This window comes from Aptenodytes forsteri, unplaced genomic scaffold, assembly GCF_000699145.1.
Source record: "Aptenodytes forsteri isolate BGI_AS27 unplaced genomic scaffold, ASM69914v1 Scaffold299, whole genome shotgun sequence".
Taxonomy (NCBI): domain Eukaryota; kingdom Metazoa; phylum Chordata; class Aves; order Sphenisciformes; family Spheniscidae; genus Aptenodytes; species Aptenodytes forsteri.
Window position 1 is genome coordinate 2,276,213 of NW_008794154.1, and position 23,788 is coordinate 2,300,000.

The window sequence follows — 23,788 nt, forward strand, 5'->3', positions numbered from 1 at the left end:
CTAGTTTGTGACACTGTGGTACTTTGTTCATCAACTCATGGGAAGAACCTAGAGGAGTTGGCTGTGAATCCACATGGGCCATCTGGAAGACAGGCTTGGTAGATCTCTTCCTACCCTCAAAATCAGTAAATATTCTTTGAGATGAATAAATGAAGACAGAGGGAAGGTTTTCCTTTGTGACATAACGTTTGTATTTTAATACATGTTCTCATGTCAAGCTACGCCTGGGTTAGATACACATCTGCACAGAGCTTCCTGCAGGCTGCCACGTGCTCCGGGGGGCAGGCAGCAGCAGGCAGGAGCTCTCTGCCTGCCCCACTTGGCACGTGCCATCGGGGCGACCGTGGCTGTACACTGCTATAGCAGGTTCATCTAATGCAAGCCTGCATGGAAAATGTGGTGACGTCCGAGTCCTTAATTTGTCACACTTGCCCAGCCTCTTCATCACTCTGTCCAGATTATGAATAGCCTATTTTTCATAAGATTCCTTTTTCTCCTATATTTTACTTCAGCTAATATATGTCAAATCTCAGACATTTCTCTTTCCTCTATATAGAGCTACAGGGAAATTTTACTCATTGGAAACACAGACTAGGTCATTTAAGTGATGTGCACAAACAAAGGCAGACTGATCCAGCTCTAGCAACTGCTTTTCCAGGGTGTAACATTTGAAGACAACTCAAACTCTTGAATAAATGAGTATCATATTTAGTGTATGCCTACCTTAATGTCATAATTTTGTCAGCTAGATAGTCATGTATCTGTTGTATTCCTGCAAAGACAGCCACTAGTGGCTAAGCTGAAACTTTGTTTAGATTGTTGCATACCTAAATGTAAAGGACATACATATATACATGTATATTATATGTGTGTCCTTTACATTTAGGTATGTTTACTTCAATTCAGGAAGAAATTTTGATTCACAAAACAGTAACTAAAACCAGCCTACTTTGCAGTTTCTCTGAATGATGCTGTGCTTATCTCCACATGCTTCATTATGGAGAAAATATTGATGATGTGGAAGATGATGTTGAAGGAGTGAGAATGATCACTCATGTACTAAAAGATGGCTAACACAGATGCAGTTAAAGTTAAAGGGAGCTTGAGGTGACTGTTGAGCAGAACTTGTTCAGGGTGAGGTCGAGCTGTGCAGCAGCTTCCCAGGTCACAGAGGCATTCGCATTTGTAACCTCTCCTTTCATGTGCATCTGAGCTTACTCAGGGCCACGGGCTACGTGTCTTTGTGTCCCCTTTGGCTGGCAGAAGCTCAGTGCGCTTCTGGTCAGCGTGGCTGCTATGAGGGCTGGTGAATGTCCTCTGTGTGGTTGACCCCTTTCTCAGTAGGGTCTTGAACAGCAGGCTCTTCCACCGCCCCGCTTCCCTCGCAGCTCTGCCTGAAGTGCTAGCAGCCCATGGAGGGTCCTGCAGTTAGAGGTGCTCTTTGGGGCTGAAAAATTGTGGCTTGCTGGGTTTCTTTGTCATTGTGAATAGTGTTGGTGGGAAAGGATGGAAGAAGTGCAGTACAATCAGGAGCTGAGGGAGGAGGGACTGCCCTTGTCCTGTTCCTACTGGTAGGGCCATCATGGAGACCCTTGGAAGACTCAAGGACAGACATTTTCTGCCTGCGTGGATTTGTACGTCCTTGGCGAAGTCCAAGGAGGATGTCCAAGCCCCATGGGATGTTCTGGGCCTGAAGGACCCTGTGGTGTTGGTCCCTTCCTCATGTGTACTGAGGTTGGCCATGAAGACCCTCACTTCAGAGGTGCATGAGCACAGGGACCCGTAGCACAAGGCAAGTCCTGGAAGTCTTGGAATAACAAATAGCACTTCTGAAATGTGGAAAAAAACAAACTTCTCCTATAGTTAAGGCAAATGTCTCCTCTGCAGATGCTTTAAACACCAGAGTTTTGGGGCAGAAGTGCAGGACTGTTCTCTTTCATGAGTGTGTGCGTGGTGCCGAGCCCAGCCCCACTTGGCTCGGCTTCTGTTAAATTCCCCAGCCAAGGAGAAGTGCATAGTTTCAGCTCAGCCAAGTGTTTGTTTTACATGAGTTGAAAAGACTGCAGGGACCATTTTGGCAACAAAACTGACTGTTTTTCTAAACAAAAATCATTATCTTCTCAATCTTGCTAATTTCTGGAGTCAAGACACAACAACCCAGAAAACAAACAAAGCGGCTTCGCCTGCCTCCTCTAGCTCTGCTCTGCTCCTGACCACAGAAAGGTGGTTTGTAATCCTTATCAGTTAGTCCAGTCACCATCCTGCTCAGCTGATATCCATTGAAAGGACAAAAACTTGTTCTTACTTATTAAAAGTTATGTATTGTTTAGCTAATTTTAAGCTGTTTAGTGTTTGAGGGCAAAAGATCCTTCAACATGCAGTTCATGGTACGTGCTTAAGGATGTCCCTGGATCAGGGGATCCTGTATGCTGCTTACATACACCATTTAAAAATCTTAGCTAAACTGGAATATGACAGTCAATGCGTCTGCTAATTTCCCCCCTCCTTTCTTTTTTTTTTTTTTTTTTCTCCTTTTAGATTGGGGCCAAGGAAGTCTTGAAATATGCCCCAGATGTAGTCTTCCTATTAAATTGATCACTAGTTCACAGGACTGTTTCCATTCTGTCCTCATCTGAGTCATTCATATCCATGGTGCATGCAGAGGTCTGGCTGAGTGGCAGCGAATGCAGCCATGCATCATCTGTTTGGGCTGGTTTTAGCACAAAAGGACCTATCACGTGCAGGGGATCTTTTCTCCTTAGAGGATGCTGAAATCGAAGGAAGCCTCTCAGAAGCTCTTGAACAAATAAGAATAATTAGTTCATCTGTGGTAAGTGAAACACTGTCCTTTAATAATTTTTCATGAGATTAAATGTATTGTATAAATAAAATATTAAAGGCGGGGACATACACAACTTAAGTTTCTAAAAAGAATGCCGAGCAAAGTGTAAGATTTAAAAATGTGGTAACCAAATCCAGTTCCCACTAGCTGGATTTCCTTTAAAGGTATTTCAAGTTCATCTTTATCATAATTTTTATTAAATAGTTATTTAAGGCATATTAAAGATTAACAGGAGGTTACAGGTACACTGTACATATAGTGTGTATTCTGTTTGCAGCAGAAACTGTTCTGAATGACGGTAGGCTCATGGATTTTGGTAAACTCTTTAGAAGTGCTGTCCAAAAAAAAAAAAAGCTCTTTATCCTTCCTGCTTCCAGTCTGCTGAAGGGAAGGGAAAATCTTTTTTGAGCTTTAGGATATTCGATTAGCAACACGTACATGTTCTCACAACTGCACTTTTCTGGCACTTCATATAGCAAGTGATTTTTAGAAATCAGTTTTGGCAATGTGCAAACCTCTGACTCTCAGAGCATTGATCACGGCATTGCCGGTTGCAACAAGAACTGACTCATCCATCAGGGCAGCCACTGTACACTGGCTCTTCTCTTTGGTCATTTCTTTGACAGCAATTACATCTGCACAGTCTTTCAGAACATTAATCAAGTTATTTTGACCATTATGTCTGCTGTTTGTGATGTACTTTGACTCACCTAACTGCAGATTATCAGGAATTTTACACAAATTCCCCCTAATATACTTTTTGAGAGATAATGCCTGAATTTGCTACAAAATGTTTTTACGAACACACCAGTCTGCATTAATTAAGCAGCTAAAGCATCCTGCAGGGCCATCCCCTACCTCTGAGCTGCGGAGTGGCGATTCCCACCAGAGGGCTCTGGAGATCGGGGAGCTGCTCCAGCGTTGCCCTGTTCCTGCTGTCTGAGCAGTCTGGATTTGACGTACGTTTTTCCCCAAATGTGAGGAGTTTCACAGCAGTGCGGACAGGACTGCTCTGCTCTCCGTGTCCGTGCACAGCCGGCGACTGCAACTCTCGCCAGGGGTTTGCTCTTGTGCCGTCCCAGCCAGCGGCTGTTAACTTGTTCACCTCTTTATCAGTAGGTAATCTTATACAAAAGAAAAGTGTAAGTGTTTTCTTTTTTTAATAAGTGCATGGATTTTTCTGTCATGCCAAGCAAAGCTCGTAGAGGGCTAGCTGTGAATAAAGGCAGGGAATTGCTTTGAGACAGACCCAAACGTCGTGGCTTCTGCCTGTGATACACTGTCATACCAGACCGCGGCGCAGAGCCCCCAGAGCTAACTCTAGAGCTGCGCTTCCACAAGCTAGTGCTGAACTTGGCTCCAGCCTTTTAAAAATTACCATGCTTTATCTAGCAAAAACAATGACTTTTAATTAATACTTCAGTCTGCCTTATATCTTCATTACTTTTTAGGGTGAAATAGCATAGGTTAGACCAAGGGACAGTGATTGTGTATTCTGGGTCTTTTAGGTTAGACGAAGCGCTGCTATTTCATAGTCATGTGGCATCTGTGTCAGTGATTATGGGGGATTACAGGATTTTGTGATAAAGCCTATTTAATTAACTTTTATTCATGTTACATTTATACTAATTGAAACTAACTGTGTTTACATCAGGGACTCAACATGATGTGAAATATTTAGGACCCTGCATTTGGCTATATATATTGTGGATATATAAATTCCAGTTTCAGTTTTAGGACAGTTACGGGAGAAGAGGCCTGTGCGAGTGGTTCTAAGGTGTGCGGCTGCAATCCCTGGTCAAGAAGGCCATGTTTCAAGACAGACTACTAAAAATCATTTGATAACACAATCCATATCTTTACAATAACGAGAATTAAGATCTAAAATGGTGAATTGTCTATGGGATGACTAATTTCTGTGTTTAATAACACTAAATGTTCGTTGTAAAGGTGGAAGTGAGAAAATGGACACTGGACAGTTACAAAAACTTCATGTCTTCAGGCTAATTTTTTGGGGTCCTTGAAAAGGATGGGAATTCATTGGCAATTGTCGTTTCATTTGAACCAGGACTACCAGACTAATGACAATGACCAGGCTGTGGTGGAAATCTGTGTCACTCGCATCACCACTGCCATCAGGGAGACAGCGTCCATAGAAAAGCACGGGAAAGCCCTCGTGGCTCTCTGGGAGTCATGTCTGGAACACAACCTGAAACCTTCTGGAAAAGATGAGGACACACCACATGCAAAAATTGCATCCGATATCATGAGCTGTATCTTGCAGGTAAGACTGAGCTGAAAGCAAGGGAGTGTAATGCATTCATTGGATATTCAGTTTTATCTTTTAAAATGCAGTTGTACTTTATGTTTTCTGAGGGTGCATGGGAGTCTCTGCATTTCTTTAAAACCAAGAATATGACCCCAATTGTCAATGTATATTGTTAAATGCATATGGCATCTGTTGCAGTGAGTCAAAAGTTTTGGCAGCTTCCTTATCTTTAGAAGTGTCTTGGCTGTTTAGTGCCAGATTTCATTATCTTAATGCTCCATTAATTTCAAGTATTTGCATTTCATGTAAGTATTAAAATGGAAGACATAGGACTACCATTTTCTGTGGTTACAGAAAGATTCATTTGAAAGCATTTAATATCAGGGAAGAGCTTATTCTTTTGAATCATTCTGGAAGGCAGCAAAATGCCAAAGAGTTTAATGACACGAAATTTAGGTCATCAGATATGCTGTCAGTAAGGAGGATCTCCCTTAACATTTTGATTCTAAAAGCTGAGTCCAGATACAACACAGAAAACTGACTTTGAACTAAAATCTGATTGCTACTACTCTAAATAGAGGACTAGAAAGAAGTTATGCTCTGGCCAGGAGTGTCAGAATAATTTCTTAGAATATTTTACTAAATGTTAGAGGCAGCAACAACAAGACTGGAAAAAGTATTTAGGTCCCAAAAACATTTGCTAGAACAGCTGAAATTGAGTCCTATTTGAACTCAGTAGTCTATGACCTATCGCTCCCTGTGAACGCAAGACTAAAAAGAAGACATCTTAGTATATAGCAGCCTTTTGGGGATAGGAATGGGCTATTCCAAGGCTTTCTAAGAAAGTAAGCTGAGGATGAAAAGCCATTTAAAGGGGGGAAGGGGGAATCTGGTATTAAATCAGGGTGAGTTTGGGGTGGTTTTTTGGTTTTGTTGGTTTGTGGGTTTTGGTTGTGTTTTTTGGGGGGGGGGGTGGGTTTTTTTGGTTTTTTTTTTGGCTGGGACTGCAGGCAATATCACTTTTTGTTGGGAAAGCAATATAATACATTGGAGAGACCCATAGAGAAACCTGTGTGCACAGTTATCCAACTGCAAGCAGAAATCAAGGTTGTTTGCAGAGCTTCAGCTGTGGGTACAATTCATGGGGACCAGCTCCATGTCAGATGGAGAAACAGTTGCTATGGAGTGCCTTTCTATACAGACTACTCTGGGGTGATGTTTGCAGTATGTCTGCTGTTTCATAGTTGCTTTCTTTACTTCTGCCTCTTAAATCAGATGGGGGTTTGGTTTTTTTTTTCTTTCATTATAAAAATTCAAGCAATAGTGGCACAAGTATGTCACTGTCCCATGAAAGGTACTGCTTAGCCCCTTGTAGGATATATTGTTCCATAGACTTATTGAGATTCCTCATCTGGTTTCGCTGAAAGTGTTTATAGTCCAAAAGGAACAAAGAGTTTCAGAAAAAATAACATCAATGCTGAATTTGCTTCAATGAAGTTTTACTTTACAATGGTCAGTTCCGTTTAGCCCTGGTCTGTCACGCTGAAGATGCACAAAAAAGTGTATTATAGCAAAATATTAAAAGAAGGAAAAAACTCCTTTTCTGAAGCCCAGGTTCTTTTTGATTTTGGTTTGGGAAACACAGAATTTTATTCTAGCCAGACATTTGGTCAAGACTGTGGATGAGGCTTAGCAAGATTTCTTCTGCGCTGGCATCCCTGAGCTGTGATCCATAAGCTGCACCCCAGCGCAGGGCACAGTAACGCATCCTATGAAGGTCAGTGGTATATCAGGGGGTTGTGTCCCCTCTGCCTTTCTCTGTGAATGACTGGCTTTGGTAGGGACCATGCTTTCTGATAGGCAACGCGTTCCTGGAGGTGTTGCCTAATCTCCCTTTCTGTCTTGTATCCCTGGAGGTGAGACAGTAACTGGATTTGGATACCGGTACCAACACAGCTTAAACTTTCCAGATGAGAGACTGTACATTATAAAATCATATTTTGTCTTTGCGGTACTTTAGAAATCATATTTCATGAGAATACTAAAGTATGCAATGGCTTGTCTAAGCTTTCAGTTTGTGCTGTTGGCAACTGTGTGCCTAAATCAAGCTAGCTCATATGCAAATGTTTTAGGGATTGCACTGTGTTGCAGATTACTTAAAGAAAGGAGTTCATTGAAATGAAATGAGGAAGTTACGACAGCACACTTACTGCTCCCTGAAACAGAGCTATTATCAGCAAGTTCCTTTGCATAAAAAAAGAAAGAAGGCATAAAATGAGTTTTTATACAAGACGTGAGGGATAGTTGAAGTAGTAATGAATATCTGACAGCTGGGTTGAATCTCTCAGCCTGTTTCTGTTGATATTAGCAGCAGGGAGGTCCCCTAGGTTAGCAAACATCACTGTATCATATTATTGAAATCTGTTTTTCATTGTCACCTTCACATTTTCGTAAGTGTGCATTCATGCCCTGATATTTATAATGGAACAAATGAAACCTTTCTCCTTCCATCTGAATTCAAACCTTTTCTTAACAAAGTATTTTATCTTTATTGTAGGAAAAAAAAAATAAAATTTTTCTTTGGAATTTTCTTAGATCTTTTAAATCATAGTCCGAGGGCCAAATCTTATCTTCCTGCTCTTTCTGTGTGGAGTCCTAGAGTATAACTTGGAGGCAGAATTTGGCTCCTACTCAGTAGTGCTTCTCAGCCAAATATAATAAGGCATTATGTTGATTTAAACATGCTGCTGCATAAAGCTCTATTCATTTTAAGGTCATATGGCAGTTGCCACGATGAGCTATCTTGACACCTAGGAGTTGCTGCAGCCCTTTCTTCCTTATGGGCCTGGCAGAAAGGGACTGTCCCAGAGCGGTTGCAGCACTCCAATCCTTGGCAGGTCTCTGTTGCAAGGAAAAATCCTCATAGCCGGTTAAACTTGGCTCTTTTGCATTGGTTGAGTGGCACAATGCAGCCTTAATTAGGGTCAGTCCTGCTCTCCGTGAGGCTAATGGCAAAGGCAGTTACTGCTGACGGAGGCAGAGCTGGCCTAGGAGGCAACATAGCAGGGTATATGGAACAAGAATTTTGTTTTTTTTCTCAGGTCTAAATTTATTTTTTTCAGTGCTGCTCCAGAATGAGCATGTGTTAAGTCTGGACTGCCTTTCTTTGCGCTATTTTGTCACTTTCTGAAACATCTGGGTTCCAGTGGTTGCCTGTGATTTCAGATGCTAATTAAATATAATCATATTGCAGGATTATTTTCCAAAACAATGATGTACTCTAGTTTCAAAGAGATGTTCAAAACTGAGCGAAGATGAGAGAAAAGCACTGATTAAGGAGGCTCCAGAAAGAATGTAGGTCCTCAGTTACACATAAACATATCCTACTAGTTTCAAGGGCAGTTATGTATGGGAATTTAATGGGTAATAGAGGGGTATAGTCTGTGCACACAATTTCACATGTACAAATAGTTGCAGAAAACCTTTTCTGACCTTAATTTCAAAACTTAGTGTACTAAGTGTCACATGCTAGTCAAAACTAAAAGTACATGTCAAAGTCAAAACTAAGTGTACATGCAGATACCCCCAAGATCACTGACGCTAGGTGCCATTTTGAGAACAAAAGTTAGCTGTCTTGAAAAATTTCAGTTGACCCCGATGTTCAGAGAAATTGCCTGGAGTTTAAGAAAGGAAATCTAAATTATTATTAGAAGAAAATTGATGATCAATACTGAAGCTATTATCCTGTGAGCAAGTCTCCCAGTACACTTACTCATGTGTACTCTTTTCCTCATTTGACCAGTTTGCCTTTGATTTAGTCCCAGTGGCTTAGCATGAGATCCTGTTCTGGGAATAGAGGAGTCCTTTCTTCATGTGGTCTCTGCCAGCACAAAGGTAGGCCAAAACTCAGAGTAGTAACACACTTCGGTTTAGATGAGGGAAGCTGTGACTTGTGCTGGGGAAGATTTACCCATGCTTGAAATTAAGCTTCCCTGAGCCTTGACTCTGTGCCTGCACATTGGGCTGCCCTGCTTGGGGCTGGATATCGGAGCGGGGCAGGTCACTGCGATGCAGGAATGACAGGCAGCAATGAGTCTCTTACTGCAGGGAGCAATATTCACCAGTCAACAGCGTGAGTGACTGCTCTGAGATGTTTCCTATGCTTTGGGATGAAAATTACCTACTCTGTGTGGATGATGGATACAGCTTCTGCTGTCTTCTCTGAGAGCACCAAACACAAAATGTCGTTAGAAATGTTACAGCAGTTAACATTTAACTAGTGCACTTAATATCGTGTTTTCTCCTCTTGCAGAAGACAAAAATAGGCGCATTATTAGCATCTCCTGGTGCAGTACTTATAAATTTCCTTACTTGCCCTTTCTTTGAAGTCTGCCTTCAGTGGTGTTACCAAAACATAACCTTTCTTGACATGTGTTTTGCTTTTTTTTTCTCCTGCTGATTTTTGTTTTTCTATTCTGATCAGCATGAGACTTCAGTTTAATCATTTTTTTCAGCTGCTTATTTTGCAGTGTTTTTTCATGTTTTTACAGAATTACAATCGACCACCAGTAATGGCCTTAGCTGTCCCAGTGGCGGGGAAATTTCTTCAGAGGGGCAATAAAGAACTGTGCAGAAACATGTCAAGTTATCTATCCTTGGCTGCAATCGCTAAAGCGGATCTGCTGGCTGATCACACAGATACCATTGTCAAAAGTGTCCTTCAAGGTAGGAACACACTGAGATTTTGGATGTAGTCCTTCAGCATGCGCACTGATTAGTTAAGCTGTATTAGGCTTATGTACAAACACGTTATATGTAAAAACATGTATGAGGCATGTATGTATAAAGCATACATAGGGACATATCTATAAACGTGATAAAACATGTTAGACACAATCTAATAACAGACTATATCAAGGAAGACCTTTCAAGAACGTGTGAATTTACTGAACCTTGTTGACTATGGAAGTTTCATTATAGATTGGATGACCCACAGGGCAGGAAATACATCTGTACTTGTTAGTATACCATGCTAATGGACTTCAAATTATAAGCCATGATACGAGACACTAGTTACTGGGCTCTTATCCTTTTTATTAATGTCATTGGCAATACTCCAAAATATAAATGGGGATGAAATTAATCCCATTCTGTAGCAAAATAGTCTGATGTAAGATATAAAAGCTTTGTAGTGGTTCTTTAATTTTGCCTACATTATTAACTTCACATAGAATACTGTTGCTAAACTCTGTACATTTTACTTTTGTGGTTTAAAAAGCCAAAAATATTCATACCTCTACAAAAGGAAGTCCAATTTAGTTGAAGTAGTAAAGTTCACAGTATTTTTTGCAATGCAGTGCTACTGCAGTAGTAAAATCACTGTTTGCTTTTCTTCAAGTATGGGTAATAGCAATAAGTAGTAATAGCAATAAGTAGCAATAGCTGTCTAATTATTCCGAGAACATTGTTATGAAGATGTTAAGCCCTCAAAATAAATGTGTGCATTCTGTATTTATTAAAAAATATAAATGGAGTGTAGTTATTTTTAGGCGTTTTATGGAGGGATAGCTAAGTTAGAAAGTAATTTTGTCATTAAGACGTTACTGTAACAGTTTGCATATTTCTGTCTGCTTTGTTTAAGGACAAATGTGTGATAAATATGATAAATACGTATAAGCTGTGTGATAATACTAATTGAGTAGAGTCCAAGAACAGAATATTGCTAACAACTTACAAAACCACGTGGATAATTCTTTTAAGACTTGTGACATTAGTATTTATGTGTTAACGTTGTGCATTACCACTTGTAAAGCAGTGCTATTAATAGAAAGAAATGAAGCGAAACAGGTTTTATGGTATAGTCATAGGTTTAGGAAAAGTGATTAACACAAGTGATTAACACGCACAACTGAAGGTTTCATTGTGACTGTTCCTGCTCGTTTTTGTGTATTTATGTTGTTCCACCAGCAGATGTTGCTGTGGACATCAGATTTGGAAATTCCAGACTGGAAGAGGGCACTCTGAATAGGCAAAGTGCTCTGTTTTGCATACTGGCTTAATTGCACTGTACATAATTTGTATTTCAGGCATGAAAAGGTTGCTTTGCAGCAGGCTAAGAACCGTGCTTAAAGACTGAGTGTTTGCTGAAGGGAGAAGGGAAGCAAGAGGATAAGCTGCTAAGGATGGATTTACAAAGCAGTGTGGAGACAAAGGGCCTTGTTCTGGTGCTGCACAGACGGGGCTCAGCCTAATGGCACCAGTGAGACTGATAGTAGACTTTGGCCTGTTGCCTGTGAGTGTTTTAGAGCTAACTGGTTTTTTTTGATTACTTGGGGCAACTGTTTGGCTGCATAATCAGTTTCTTATCTTATTAGCGAAAAAAGAGCTCTTAAGAAAGAGTGTTTAACTACTCTGTTCCAGTTAGTGTGAACTCAGCTTCTAAACATGCAAATGTCTGTACCGTGCCCGCGATGCTGACAGGCCCTGTGTTGACACCTTCCATCAGCATAAGGGATCAGGCAGATTTATTCCTGTTTCCAGGGAACAGCAGCAAAACTACCCTGCAGTCGTTGCTGTAATCTGAGAGTCCCACGGCTGCTCCACCTTCCGGAGGAGCTCAGGCAAGGGATGTGGATGTTGCATTCAGCAGAGGCTTGTTAGAGAGCAGAACTGGGCTCAGCAACGTACTCCAGGCACACGTCTTGTGCTTGCTCCTTCATTTCTACGTTTGCAGTGCGAAAGCAGGGTCGCGGTGGCTTTTCCATGTTTGGAGCCCAAACTCCCCCAAAATACTATTTACTTGGTGGTTTACAAACAGGCAAAGTAACTGTTGACAAAGAAAAATATAGTTACGCTGGGAAGGAAAGAGAGAAGCGTGCTGATGGACATGACTTGTGGTGCTGGGCAGGAGGGGACTAGACTGTGGGAAAGCTTTGCTAGTCTACAGAGGTGATAAAGGAAGAGCAAAGCAATTGAAAAGAGGAGAGTTTTCCAGCTGTCAGTGAGAATGAAAGGACTGGCTTTGCATTTGGTCATCTGCCAAACCAGAACAGAGATAGGAAAAGGCTCCTTCCAAGACAAAGTATTTCAGGTATGAGATACAATAAGAAAAGTAGTCAGGAAGGACTTCTGATAATTTTTTTGAGGATTTTGCTTTTTCTGCTGCGTTTCACAGACATTTGTTTTCATTTAATGGAGGGCACTGTATGGAAAGAGGATTTGAGAGCGGTTTTGCCCTTGCACAATGTTGGGACCTCAAGTGTTTTTTCTTAACTCTGAAGATCTGTTTTCTGGCTGACAGCAGATGAACGGAGGTAATATTTCATTGTTCTGTAGTTAAGGTTATTTGCAGATATTATTTAGTAAGGAATTTTTGTTGTGCTTACTACTAAGCATTTATAATTTAGATACATTTTTATTGCAGGGTAATAGGAGAAATTCCAGCAATTGGAGCAGTTATTTTTACCTTAAATGAAGTGCTGCCAAAACTTTGGAGCAGATCATATAACTTTAGCTATGAAGCACAACCCTCTTGAATGGCATAGCAAAGTGGAAATTACCTTGTCATAGCTTTTTCTTACTACTACTTTTGTATGGTGGAAGGAAGGATCTGGTAGCTGTGTCATAGTCAGGAATAAGCATAGCAGCAACATGTCAAGGAACTTTTCACGGCATGTTCTTAGGACATCTGTAGAGAATGAGAAGAGAAACATGAATAGAGCAGAAGGGTGGGCTGCTTCTAGTGGAAATAAGAATTGCTTTGAGTAAGACATTCTCCACGATAACTTGTTCAGAGGCTTCAACAGGTGGTGAATAATCATTCTTGTCATAAATGGTTACGTATCCAGCAAATAACTATTTATCATTGTCTACTTCTGCTCTGTTTTCTACACGCAAATCACTACCAGTATCTTGGTTCTCTGCATCTGCTTCTTATGCACTGTATCCAGCCCTATGTTTTTACTGGATTTTGGATAAGCTTGTGAACGTGAGAGAAGAAAGCAGCTGCCATCAGTTCTGCCTTGCACAAACCTCCTGTTAGCATCAAACAAGTTGGTTACTTTGGATATCTAAATGTATCTTAAAACTGAGTATGTCCTTCTCGGATGGCCAGCATTATGCATGGGGTACAGATTGATTTTTATTTGGTGATATCTCAAAACCAATCCTTCCTTCAGCCTCCAGGCGCCATGCTAGCACAGCCTTAGGTCAATGCACGTGTGTCAGTATGTCAAAGCATCTCTTCTGTACAAGTGACCATGTCCACATGGGAGAACTCTTAGAGTGGCAGATCCTTGCACATGGCAGCGTTCACAAAGAGGGATTATTATCATGACAGGCCTTTAAAGCTGTCTCTGGTTAATGCTTGGATTTTGGTCCTCTGAGGGTCTCTGTATGAGCTGTTGATATTTATCATAGAATACCAGGTTGGAAGGGACCTCAAGGATCATCTGGTCCAACCTTTCTTTTTCTATTAGCTGCTAAAACTGTGTGGTTCAAAACATGGAAAAATTCCCAATTGGTACTTACTTTCAGAGTTTCAGTTCATGAGAAACACGGAAAGTTTTAGTTTAGTAAAGTATCTTTATTTATAGAACAACTTTACAAAAATAATTTCAATAAAATTATTACAAAGTCAATTTACAATATAATACAGCTGCATTTTCTCAAAATGTAACATCAGATTATGATGGGGAATATTACTTTTATATGTTAGGTCAATCTGTGGCATAAATAATGCTTTAAACAAGGAGCTAGTTTTGTTATAGTCTACAAATTACTAACAACGATTAATAAACAACACATTTCTTGGCTTATGTGGTTCCTCTGTACAATTCACATTAGCACTATAAAAACCAATGACTGGAGGAGCTGGGAAGATGCGTGGCCTTATGTCTGTTATGCAGAGACTGGTCAGCCGGATACCTCATGTGTTTGCTTCAGCAGTGATGCCAGGAGCACCATTCGGCTCCGAAATGTCCACAGTGGCACGTGTATACATCAGAAAACACTATGCTAGAGAGACAGCGGTCATCTGACCTTAGGAACAGCTTTTCCAATGTCACGCCTTGATGTGGTTTTTTTCAGTGTTTTGCCAAAACAGCAGGCAGAGATCAAATCCCATCTCTACAGTACCTCACTTTGTAAACTTGCAATGCTAAACTTCCTCGGGAATTTGAGAGATGTGGGCTCCTACAGCTCTGTTTACTTGTACATATTGGCATTCCACTCTTCATTAAATATGTTCTCTGCTTCAGAAACTGCCTTACCAGAACTTAAGAAATGTACTGGGCTCCCCCGTATGGCAAAACTTCTGTGACTCCCCACCCGATGATGTTGCCCCTGATACTGCACGCATCTTCTCCGCTCTGCGCTGCTATCTCTTTGGCACTGAGCACTCTGTCCCACATGTTAAAGCCAGTTAATTTTCCAGAGAACGCTAAAGCTTCATCAAATCCACCTCCAACGCAGCAGCCATTCTTTTCTTGACCAATCTGCAAAATCCCTCCGTCTGGAACGGTGTGAGCGTCGGCAATGTCCAAGGCGGTGGCTGCGAGCTCTCCCTTCACCCAGAGAGATGCAGATCCGTTCTCTGAGCTCCAGGCGCCACAGAGATGGATCCACTTCCCAGGAACAACTACATTTTTGACAGCTAACTTGTGCTGGTCACCACCAACAACAAGCACTGCAGACTCCCAGCTGAGATAAAGCTGGATTTCATATGGATTTAACTTGGTTCCATAGGAGAAGACAATAGTTTTGCCCAAAGCCTCAGTCACCTTGATCCAGATGCAAGCAGTAAAGGAGTGAAGGGTCATTCCAGCAGTTGGGTGAACACTCCCAAATATCTTTTTCGAACGCATGGGGAATAGAATTGCTGTTTCACACCCTGAAAAAATAAGAAAGATTGTTAGGTAAATAAAAACTGATCTATTTGCACAGTTAGGACCCTTGACATATGCTCACTCCTGGGCTTCTCAAAGGGAGCTGAGAGCTCAGCTCACCCAGTGGGATGCAGGATGCTTTGAAGAAGCTGTCAGATCTGATGGACGAATTTGCCAAATATTATGGCAATGGGTCTAGGGGCTAAGCAAGCTGCAGGAACAAGGCTTGGCTCTTCCCTTGCTGCAAAAGTAGTGTATTGTATAGTCCTGTGTCATGCAAAGTGACCTTTAGGTTTAATGCTGCCTGTCTGCCCTGGTGCTTGCCTTGGGAAGTTGGGCTTCCCCAAGGGTCCATGTGGGGCAGGTGCCTTCTGCTCTGATGTGCCTCTTAGGAGAGCTTCTCTTTTGCTGGGTCACCTAGAGAAATTAGCACTTTACATTAGGTAATTATGTCGGGTAGTCTTCTCTCTGTTTCATTTAAGTCTTACTTTAGCCTCCGTGTTCTTTTTCAGTATGGAGTGATGAAAACAGCAATGTTACGGTGAGGGGATGGGTTCAGTGATCTATCAAACGGCAGGTTTAGATACCGTGCCATTCCTGGGATAGTAGTATGAGACCACGGCTGGAGAAACGGAGCCGCTGGGTAGTTGTGTCACGAGCAGTTATGTAGTGTCCTGCCGTTGTCCCGTGGATAACAGGGCAGCAGAGGACAAGGGGACAGGAGCTACTGAAAAGCAGGCACAGGGAGCATTGGCAGAAGCATGCTGAGATGTGTTTGTTTGTTTATTTATCATAATGACTCCCTTTTCTGACCCTGCCTTTAGGGCTATTGGTCAGTAACTTTCACGTGCACTGGTTAAGATTGGGAAATGTATAAGACAACTGATATTTTTAAAATAGTTCATCTCTCATCTCCAATTAATCAATAAGTTGAGAATAGACATTAGATTATTAGCACTAACAGAAATTTATGAAACTTAGAAAAGTAACTGATGATCACTAAACCCAAGCCATTTTTGGTATTCTATGTACTGTTCCCTAGTCATATATAACTTAATATTCTAAGCAACATAGGGGAAAAAGTAGCCCCCTTCTACAATTAAGCTGGTTCATTTCCTGTTTAAACAAGCTAGAGGGTCTAAAAATGTGTCTGGAAATTTCTGCTTCAGTGAATGAAGGACTCTTTGTGTCCTCCAGGATTGCGCTGCAGTGTTATTTCATAAACTGCTTCCTTTCAACTTTGAGCAGATTTTACATTTCTTCATTGGCCCTTTTGAGGAGGGGCAGGAGCAGCGAGCAACTGTTGGGGATACTCCTTAAAATGCTACTTAGGAACACTATTGTGAAAAAGCTTTTAATTAGCAAGCTTTCAGGCTTTATTATCAAGGCCTAAACAAAATTAAAACCAGCCTCACTGAAGAACAAAAAGTGTGATTAGAAAATCCCTCAAGAGTATGGCTGGCAGTAATTCAAGATGTGAGAAATTAAAGTCAGTTGCTAAAAATTCCCTTGAAAAAAAATTTCCAGAGAGAGACTCTGGAATTACTTAAAACATATCTTTTAAATTAAAAAAAAAATAAGAACATTTAATATAAACCCACATAGGAACCAGTGGAAGTAATCTGGATTTCCACTAAAAAAAAAAAAAAGAACATTTAATATAAACCCACATAGGAACCAGTGGAAGTAATCTGGATTTCCACTAATAAGACTGAGATCCTTAATGCCAATCAAGTTTTTTTTACTCTCACCTAGTGCAGAGTAACGGACTGCGAGGCTGGCCGTGTTACAGGAGAGAGATAAAGAATGAGATCATGCTTTCTGGAAGGCAAGATTCATGTGTTTGGCGAAAAAAGGAATATGCTGTAAGATCTACTCCCAGTACACAAAGATTACTAAAGTGTTGCGATAAATAAAGGAGTAAAAGCAATTTACTTATAAAAGCTGAATCCATGTCCCGCATGAGAGGATAGATTCATGTTAGATTGTAAAATGCTTTGATGTAAACTATTGTTATATTGTGTTTGTACTGTAATAGGCTTGTGTAAGTTGTTGCCCTTGCTTTAGCAGTTACAAGAAGTGCTCCTTCTTGCTCACCTGTGTAAGAGCTCACGCTGGTGGTGTTGCTAAGGGTCGCTGGCAAGGCTGGTGTAACTGCATCCCTAACTTCCTATTCACACACACCCGCGAGATTTTGCCAATGTAGATTTCTGTGAGGTTTTTAAGCTGCAGTAAGTTACTTTTGTGGAAAATATGGTCATTAAAGACAGGTCAACATTTAGAAGACACGCACTGCTAACTGTCTGGTAGGCAGAGTTACATTCAACATAGTTATATTGTGCATGTAGCAATTTTGCACCCGCGCTTTAAATAGATGGGGGTCTGCTCTGCCATACCCAAGTTGCTGTAGCTGCTTTTTGGGTCTCATATTACAGTGCACAGAAAAACTGACATGAAATTTGAGATATGAGCTCATCTTTCTATGGCCACCTTGCTTGCTGACCAATGCAAACATTTTGGAAGGGAAAAAAAAAACCCAAACAATACCACAGTGTTACTAATTTTTCCATGCTTGAGGAAATATTCTGTCCTGACAGTTGCACGCAGTGAATGTGCCCTCCCTGTTGCAAGAAGCGTGCTTAGCTGGTTGACATCAGCAGCGTGTCCTCGGATCTAGCTCTGCTCTTGGGCAGTTGGAGTTAGTGAGGAGACAGCATTTAATTCAGGAAGAGGAAGGGTGGGTACATGCATGAAGAGAACAGGAGAGAGCTCAGTGACTAGTGTGTATGCGTAGGAGTTACCAGCTGGGAAGGTAAAAGGTGAGAGAACATAATTTGTATGTTTAAAATATGTTTGCTGCTCTCTGGCAACTGTTTTGATCTGGGAGAGCCTGCAGGAGGTGGGGTCCTAGCTGGCTTTGCCCTGTGTAAGGGCTTTGATTAAACCCTTCTTTGATCCCACATTTGAAAAGCTCAGTGCCTCTTTTTTTGAGAACAGTTAATGGGTTTCCTCCCTGTATGTACAGACTGCTCAAAGCTGCTGTGCTGTTCATGAGATTGCTTTGGAGTCATATGCAGAGGAAGGTGCTTAAGAGGGGTGTTTGTAGGATGTCTGTTTGGACAGGCCCACCAAAGAGAGCTCTCCGGTAAAGCATAGCACACGTGGACTTACCTGCTGGCAGTAAGTGCTGAGCTGCCCATTTCTGCGATGCCTTCAGTTCAGCTCTGGTTTGCTGTAGCTCTTTCCACAGAGAGTTCAAAATGAGATTGTCTGCTCTGATGGGACTGAATTTATCCTGCTGAAAAGCTGTCTCCTGAGCCTCCACCTCAGACCTCCTCAGCCAAGTGCTCTCCAGCCGGCCGAGCCTGCTGGACATGTTGTGGCTCAGCAGCAGAACGTGCTCGAGAACCTTTCCTTGCTCAGACTCATGAAGCCTCTTGGCTTCTTCAGCTTGATCACTGTTCTTCACAAGTGCCTGTTCTACCTGTGACATGATGTGGGAGGTGACTTTCTCAATCGTGGTGGTGAAGGTGCCCACGAGGTTGGTGGTGAGCTGGCTCAGCTCTGCTTTCAGGGTCTGCAGGTCCACCTTCAGGATCTCGTCCATTGCCTGCAGCATCATGTTCTCTTTCATCTGCGAGTTCTCGAGCATGATGAAGAGCTTGTCCCACTCAGTGTGCTCTCGCTGGCAGTCGCATGAAACAGCTGGAATGGAAGATACAGATGTTGCTATTCCTTTGTACTTACATTTTTAAACAGAAGGAGTATTTGACAAAATCTGGCTTTGTGCAAGGCTTACGTACTCCAGACTGTCAGCGTGTTTCCCTCTATATCAAAACAGAAAAGTAAAGTAGTGTGTATTATAGCAATTCTAAAACGGTCATCAGCAGTCTTTTGCAGGAAAACAGAAAAATAGAGTATAAAGCAAATTCCAAGGCACACCATCCAAGTGCTTTAGCATTTGCTGTCCATAATAATCTACTGGTACAAGCACATGCTTCTTCCTTTTAAAAAAAAAAAAGTGTTGGTAATAATAGCTGTTAAAAGGGCTAGGCAACAAAGAATGCAATTCTGCACTTAACACAAATTTAGTTTAAATCTACTTACTTTCCTCAGTACCAAGAACTGGACCTTCAATTTCATTATCCAGGTTCACATACATGAGATCATAGTCATCATCTTCATCCAGAACAGAAACAGAAGCCCTGAAAACACAGAACAGCATAAGCAGAGAAAATATTTCTTGGGGCAGCATTTTCTAGCTGCTTCCTGAAAATAGCTGGGCTGTCTGGACCTAAAGTCTAAGTCAGACTTCAGCAGAGACGAGACTGCGAGTGAGACGCAGCAAGCCCCTAATAAACGCTCCGAGCGCCTCAGCTTGAATGAATGAGCAATGCTAGTGCCAGTGTCGTAATAAGAGCACTTCTGACTGTTGATTTTGGCCGAGAGGAGAAGGGGGCGTGCAGCTTGCTCAATTCCAGCCTTCCAGGTTTGCACTGGGGGGAGATGTACTGACTCACGGAGGGGAAGAAACAGGGAAAGCTGCTCTTGTGAGCTGCCACTTCCCCTCCGAGAGCAGATTGCTGTAACGTGCAGCAATGCGAGAGTGAGAGCGGGGGATGAAATCACTTGGAGTTCGCTGCCTACAGGCACTGGCTGCATCGGTTATGTTATTTTGTGTTATTTGTGGAAAGTGTTCTCTGCAAACTCATTTTGTAGTTGGTATGTGCCAGGACTCTGGAGGGGATTGGTAGAAAAATAAACATACCTGGAGCTGGTTTGGATACGCGTGCATGGTTTAACCTAAATATTGTAGCTTTTTTGGTAGTTATGTATAAAAACTTCTATTATATACTAACACTTTACTGCTTTCAGTAATAAAGGAGAACTCATAAAGAGAGCTTGTTAGAGTTTTGCTTTTCTAGCCGTAGTTACCAATAACACCACCATAACTATGTGGATAATACGTTACTGCTAGTATCTTGTGTCGGGAGCATGTAGATTAGCAGCTGCATGATTAGAATTGTTTCTGTTAACTTTGAAAAAAACAAAACAAGGCACTCTTGGATTAGACATTAATCTAATGCTAAGTATTATTATCGGTGTTAATCTGTTTTAAATTCTGGAAAGCTTATCAGTTCAATGGGCCATTAATTATTTCGGAGATGCATTGCTTAGGTGAGATTAGGGGTAATATGGTACAAATTATATATTGGCTAGGAAATATTCAGAGAATAGCAAAAAAACCCCACATAATTGCATCTAACTTGCAATCTGTGTTCTCTTTCCATTTGAGTCTCTGGTTTAGCCCCTTATAGCTGTACAGAGGAGTGTGTAAAGAGGGCCCTGTGCTTCTGTTCTTGCTCATTCTGTCTCTGACACCTAGGCCACGAGTGAGAGGTGCAGCTGCACGAGGCAGCAGAGACGGTGTGTGTGGCCTCAACCATTGCCCCCTCCTGCAGCGGGGACCAAGAGGCACTTTGCAGGTGTTGCCTTTTGCTGAGGAGGCAGGTAAGGCTGGAGCTGCCTGCCCACCAGCCCACTGCCTGCTCCCCGGCTCCTCCAGGCTTGCTGTACAGACCCCAGGGCAGCCCGCTGCTCCGGGGACTGCAGAAGGCTGCTGAGAGCCTGGTGCTGCTGCCAGGCCATACCAGATGCCTCCGAGTATCCAGCCTTGCTTGTGCAAACCTGGGCTACCTGTGTGTTGGGCTGCTGGCCACGGTACTGTGCTATTCCTACATGCCAAACTGTCTCACTGTTCACCCTATGTGTATATGGGGTTCCTGCCACTGTGGGGCCTCCAGCTCCTCTCCTGCAAACACAAATAATAAATAGTAATGTTGAAGCAATATATTTGAAACCTGAAAAGTTTGGTAAAGTAGAGGTGAACATTTTTGGGGAGGTATGTGTCTAACTTGAGTCATCCCAGGGCAAAAAATTAGTCTTGGTGCATGGGCTTTTATCTTTGAATACTCAATTTGGAGTGAATGTCGAAACAGTGCTGTATAGCTTCGAGAGCTCCTTCTGTCCATGTTACATTTGCAGTGTGCTACCAGGCTCATTTTTTTTTAACAAGCTCTCTATACTGCTGGGTTGTGCTGTCTCTCCTCTGCCCAAGGCAACCTTTGCAATTCATGTGTGCAGGGAGCACGGCCAAAGTGCACCCGGGGCATGGTCCTGCGGCAGCTGGGGCGGGCTGGCACCATCACAGCACGCAGTTGTGGTTGCTCCTGCTGTACATGCCTCTTCCCTGCCTGACTTGCAGCCAGCGGTGCAAAGCCATCGAGTGTCCCCAACTGTACATTAGTTTCTGCCTGAATTGTGTAATTCCCAGTGTGTGGTCTGCTTGGAAAGTCTGAGAAAATCTAATCTGGAAAGTATTGGGGGTAAGGGTGGTAGGGGAAGGAAGAGGGAAAGAATGTAATTAAGGGGTTGAATATAATGTTTTTCCATTCTCAGACAACAAACATACTTTTCAGGCTCTTAGTTTAGACTGAGACAGATGAAGCAAGATAGAAAAAAGTGAATTCCTTGGGAACGGGCACAATATCGCCTCTGATGGCCCGAGCTCTGAGAATCAAAAGGTTGGTGATCTACATGTGCGTAAATCCCTTAGAAACTGAAAAGGTGTGACAAACAAATGGCAAAAGGTACTCAGAGCTAACTCTGAACCATGAAAATACAAGAAAATAGTGAATTGGGTTGTGCTTCATGACCTTCCTTAAGTTATACGAAGAACAGACAAAAACTGTGATGTCTGCTTGGGTTGTTTACAAGTTTGTATAGACAGGTTATTCAGTTAAAAGCAATTCCATGTCAGTGAGGTCATTTAAATATCACTCCAAAGTGATGGGGTTGCTTCTAATTTGCCTTTGCTTTTCATTTATCTTGGTTAGTGAATATAAACCCAGTATGTTTGCTGTATGATTACTGGAAGATATTGCCCAAATTTGCATGTGTACAAAGTATTTTTGTTTGGAGAAGCTTCATGGCTGCAATCCATCATGTTGTGTCATGTCATGTTGTGTCACGTTGAATTGCATCACTCCTCTAATACATCCGATACTCAAAATGCTTGTTTTCTCAGATTGAATAATTAGTCTTACTTTCCAGATACCTTCCTACCTGTGACATCCCAGCTTAGGCAATAGCATGTCTGAGGTTAGTGGCTGTCTTTCCTTGTTTAAAGTTGCTAGTTTTGGTTTATCTTTGCTGAATTCCTTCCCTCTACACTTTTACAGCTGAGATGAATTTTGCCAGGAACATGGGAATTTCATCTTTTGCAATTGTTACCATTGTTGAAATTCGACTGGAGCTTAAGGGCTCTGCTCCGTATGGGCAGAAATCTTCCAGTGGAAACTAAACATGTGCAAGTGCAAAGAAAGGACTTATTCCTGTAAACACTAAATTATCCAGAGAAGAAAATAATTTTTAGTGTATTCAGTTACCATATTGTTCAATTTCAAACTCAGACTTGAGTCTAGAAAAGTCCAGGTAAATACATCCTCTCACCATTTTAGTTCTAACTTTGGGTGAATTGGTGCTTTGCATGAATCCCACGGTATGTTAGTGACGCTCGTAAAAAAAAAAAAAAAAAAAAAAAAAAGTGACACTTTTTTTTTTTACAGACTCACTTGTAACATCAGGAAGAGATTTGCACAAAGAATGTGGCTAGAAAATGGCCAGAACTGAACAGCTTGCTAATCTGTTTAGGGTAATTAATCGGCAAATATCTTGCCTTCGCAACTGGCCTTTGTGCTTTATATATAGAACAAAACAAGACAGAAATTCGCCATGTCTATGGGACTAGAGGTGGGGTCTGAACCTTGCCTTTAGGACTGCATTATTTGTGCGGAGGGCTCAGAGCTGCCTTCAAGGAGAAGCCAACAATTCTTCAAGCAGAATAAATGCTTCAGGATAGGATGCAGAAGTGTGGCTGGCTGAATAGTGTGGAGGCACTGCTCTGAAGCATAAGGACCCCTTAGGGCTCATTACAAGCTGTTCAACTAAAAGTTGTCTGAACCCTGCAATGAATTATACGTTAGTTACTTGGCTCAGAGGTGATGTTGCAAGACCTAAGTGTCTTGGGGTGCATTTTCCGTATCTGGCAAAAGCATGATATGGTCCAGTCTGACCCATATATCCTTTTTCTACCATCAATGAAGTGACCTGCTTATCTTCCAAAATTATAAGGCTCAGATTTAAATGGGAGAAAAAGCAGCAGGCCAGAGTGCTAGTTCCTATTGGAAACCAAATCCAAAGAGACCTTAAGGACTTTCAAGGGTTTACAAAAAGGAGCCATACTACATTGCAATAGGCAGATGTTTTCCATATGTTGTTCAAGTGAAACTTAAATATATTGAGGCAGGCATGTACAGCTATGTAAAGTTATGTATTTTGGTATGAGCCTGGGCTTCAAACTGAATTATGCACAGACTTCTTAAGAAAATGTGTGAGAGAGGGTTTTGCATATCTTTGTCTGCAGTTGACTCTCTGGCTTCTTTCTATTCCTGGAAACGGCATCCTTAACTATTTATGTTCAAATTTACTGTCATGCATATTTAGTTCTCTTAATAACCAACTATTCTTTCCATATGCTGCTTATTTAATTTGAAAGTCTGAATCTCAACAAAGGAGAAATATAGCTTTTATGTGCTTTCTAGCCTTCTTTTTTGTTTTTTCTTTTTTCTTTTTTTTTTTTTGGTTTAATTTAAATCACACTTAGTTTGGTCTAGGACTCAACAGAGTACCATCCATATCTGAAAGCTCATTAAGCAGCCTTCTCATGGTATT

General features: G+C 41.6%; 2 protein-coding genes across 3 annotated transcripts in view; one reads left to right on the plus strand and one right to left on the minus strand.

Moving 5' to 3' along the window:
• Positions 1 to 2,692: 2,692 nt before the first annotated feature.
• Positions 2,693 to 23,788, plus strand: part of VEPH1 (ventricular zone expressed PH domain containing 1) — an 86,354-nt gene continuing 65,258 nt past the window's right edge. For both annotated transcript variants that reach the window (XM_009279123.1, XM_009279131.1), the window contains exons 1-3: positions 2,693 to 2,830; positions 4,911 to 5,126; positions 9,662 to 9,836. In XM_009279123.1, the coding sequence (XP_009277398.1) occupies positions 2,693 to 2,830; positions 4,911 to 5,126; positions 9,662 to 9,836 (529 nt within the window). The remainder of the gene's footprint in view (positions 2,831 to 4,910; positions 5,127 to 9,661; positions 9,837 to 23,788) is intronic.
• On the minus strand, positions 14,387 to 19,250 carry PTX3 (pentraxin 3). The gene is made up of 3 exons (XM_009279108.1): positions 19,103 to 19,250; positions 18,167 to 18,700; positions 14,387 to 15,000 (listed from the first exon to the last, which is right to left on the minus strand). Exons 1-3 carry the CDS (start codon positions 19,248 to 19,250, stop codon positions 14,387 to 14,389), a joined length of 1,296 nt encoding a protein of 431 aa, XP_009277383.1.

Bases quoted from the DNA above. Each gene is read 5' to 3' on its own strand.
- PTX3 (XM_009279108.1), bottom strand. From the start codon at position 19,250: ATGCTGCCCCAAGAAATATTTTCTCTGCTTATGCTGTTCTGTGTTTTC. The intron at 18,701-19,102 runs GTAAGTAGATTT...CTTCCATTCCAG, and splicing joins AGTTCTTGGTACTGAGGAAA to CTGTTTCATGCGACTGCCAG. The intron at 15,001-18,166 runs GTAAGTCCACGT...TTATTTTTTCAG, and splicing joins TCAGCACTTACTGCCAGCAG to GGTGTGAAACAGCAATTCTA.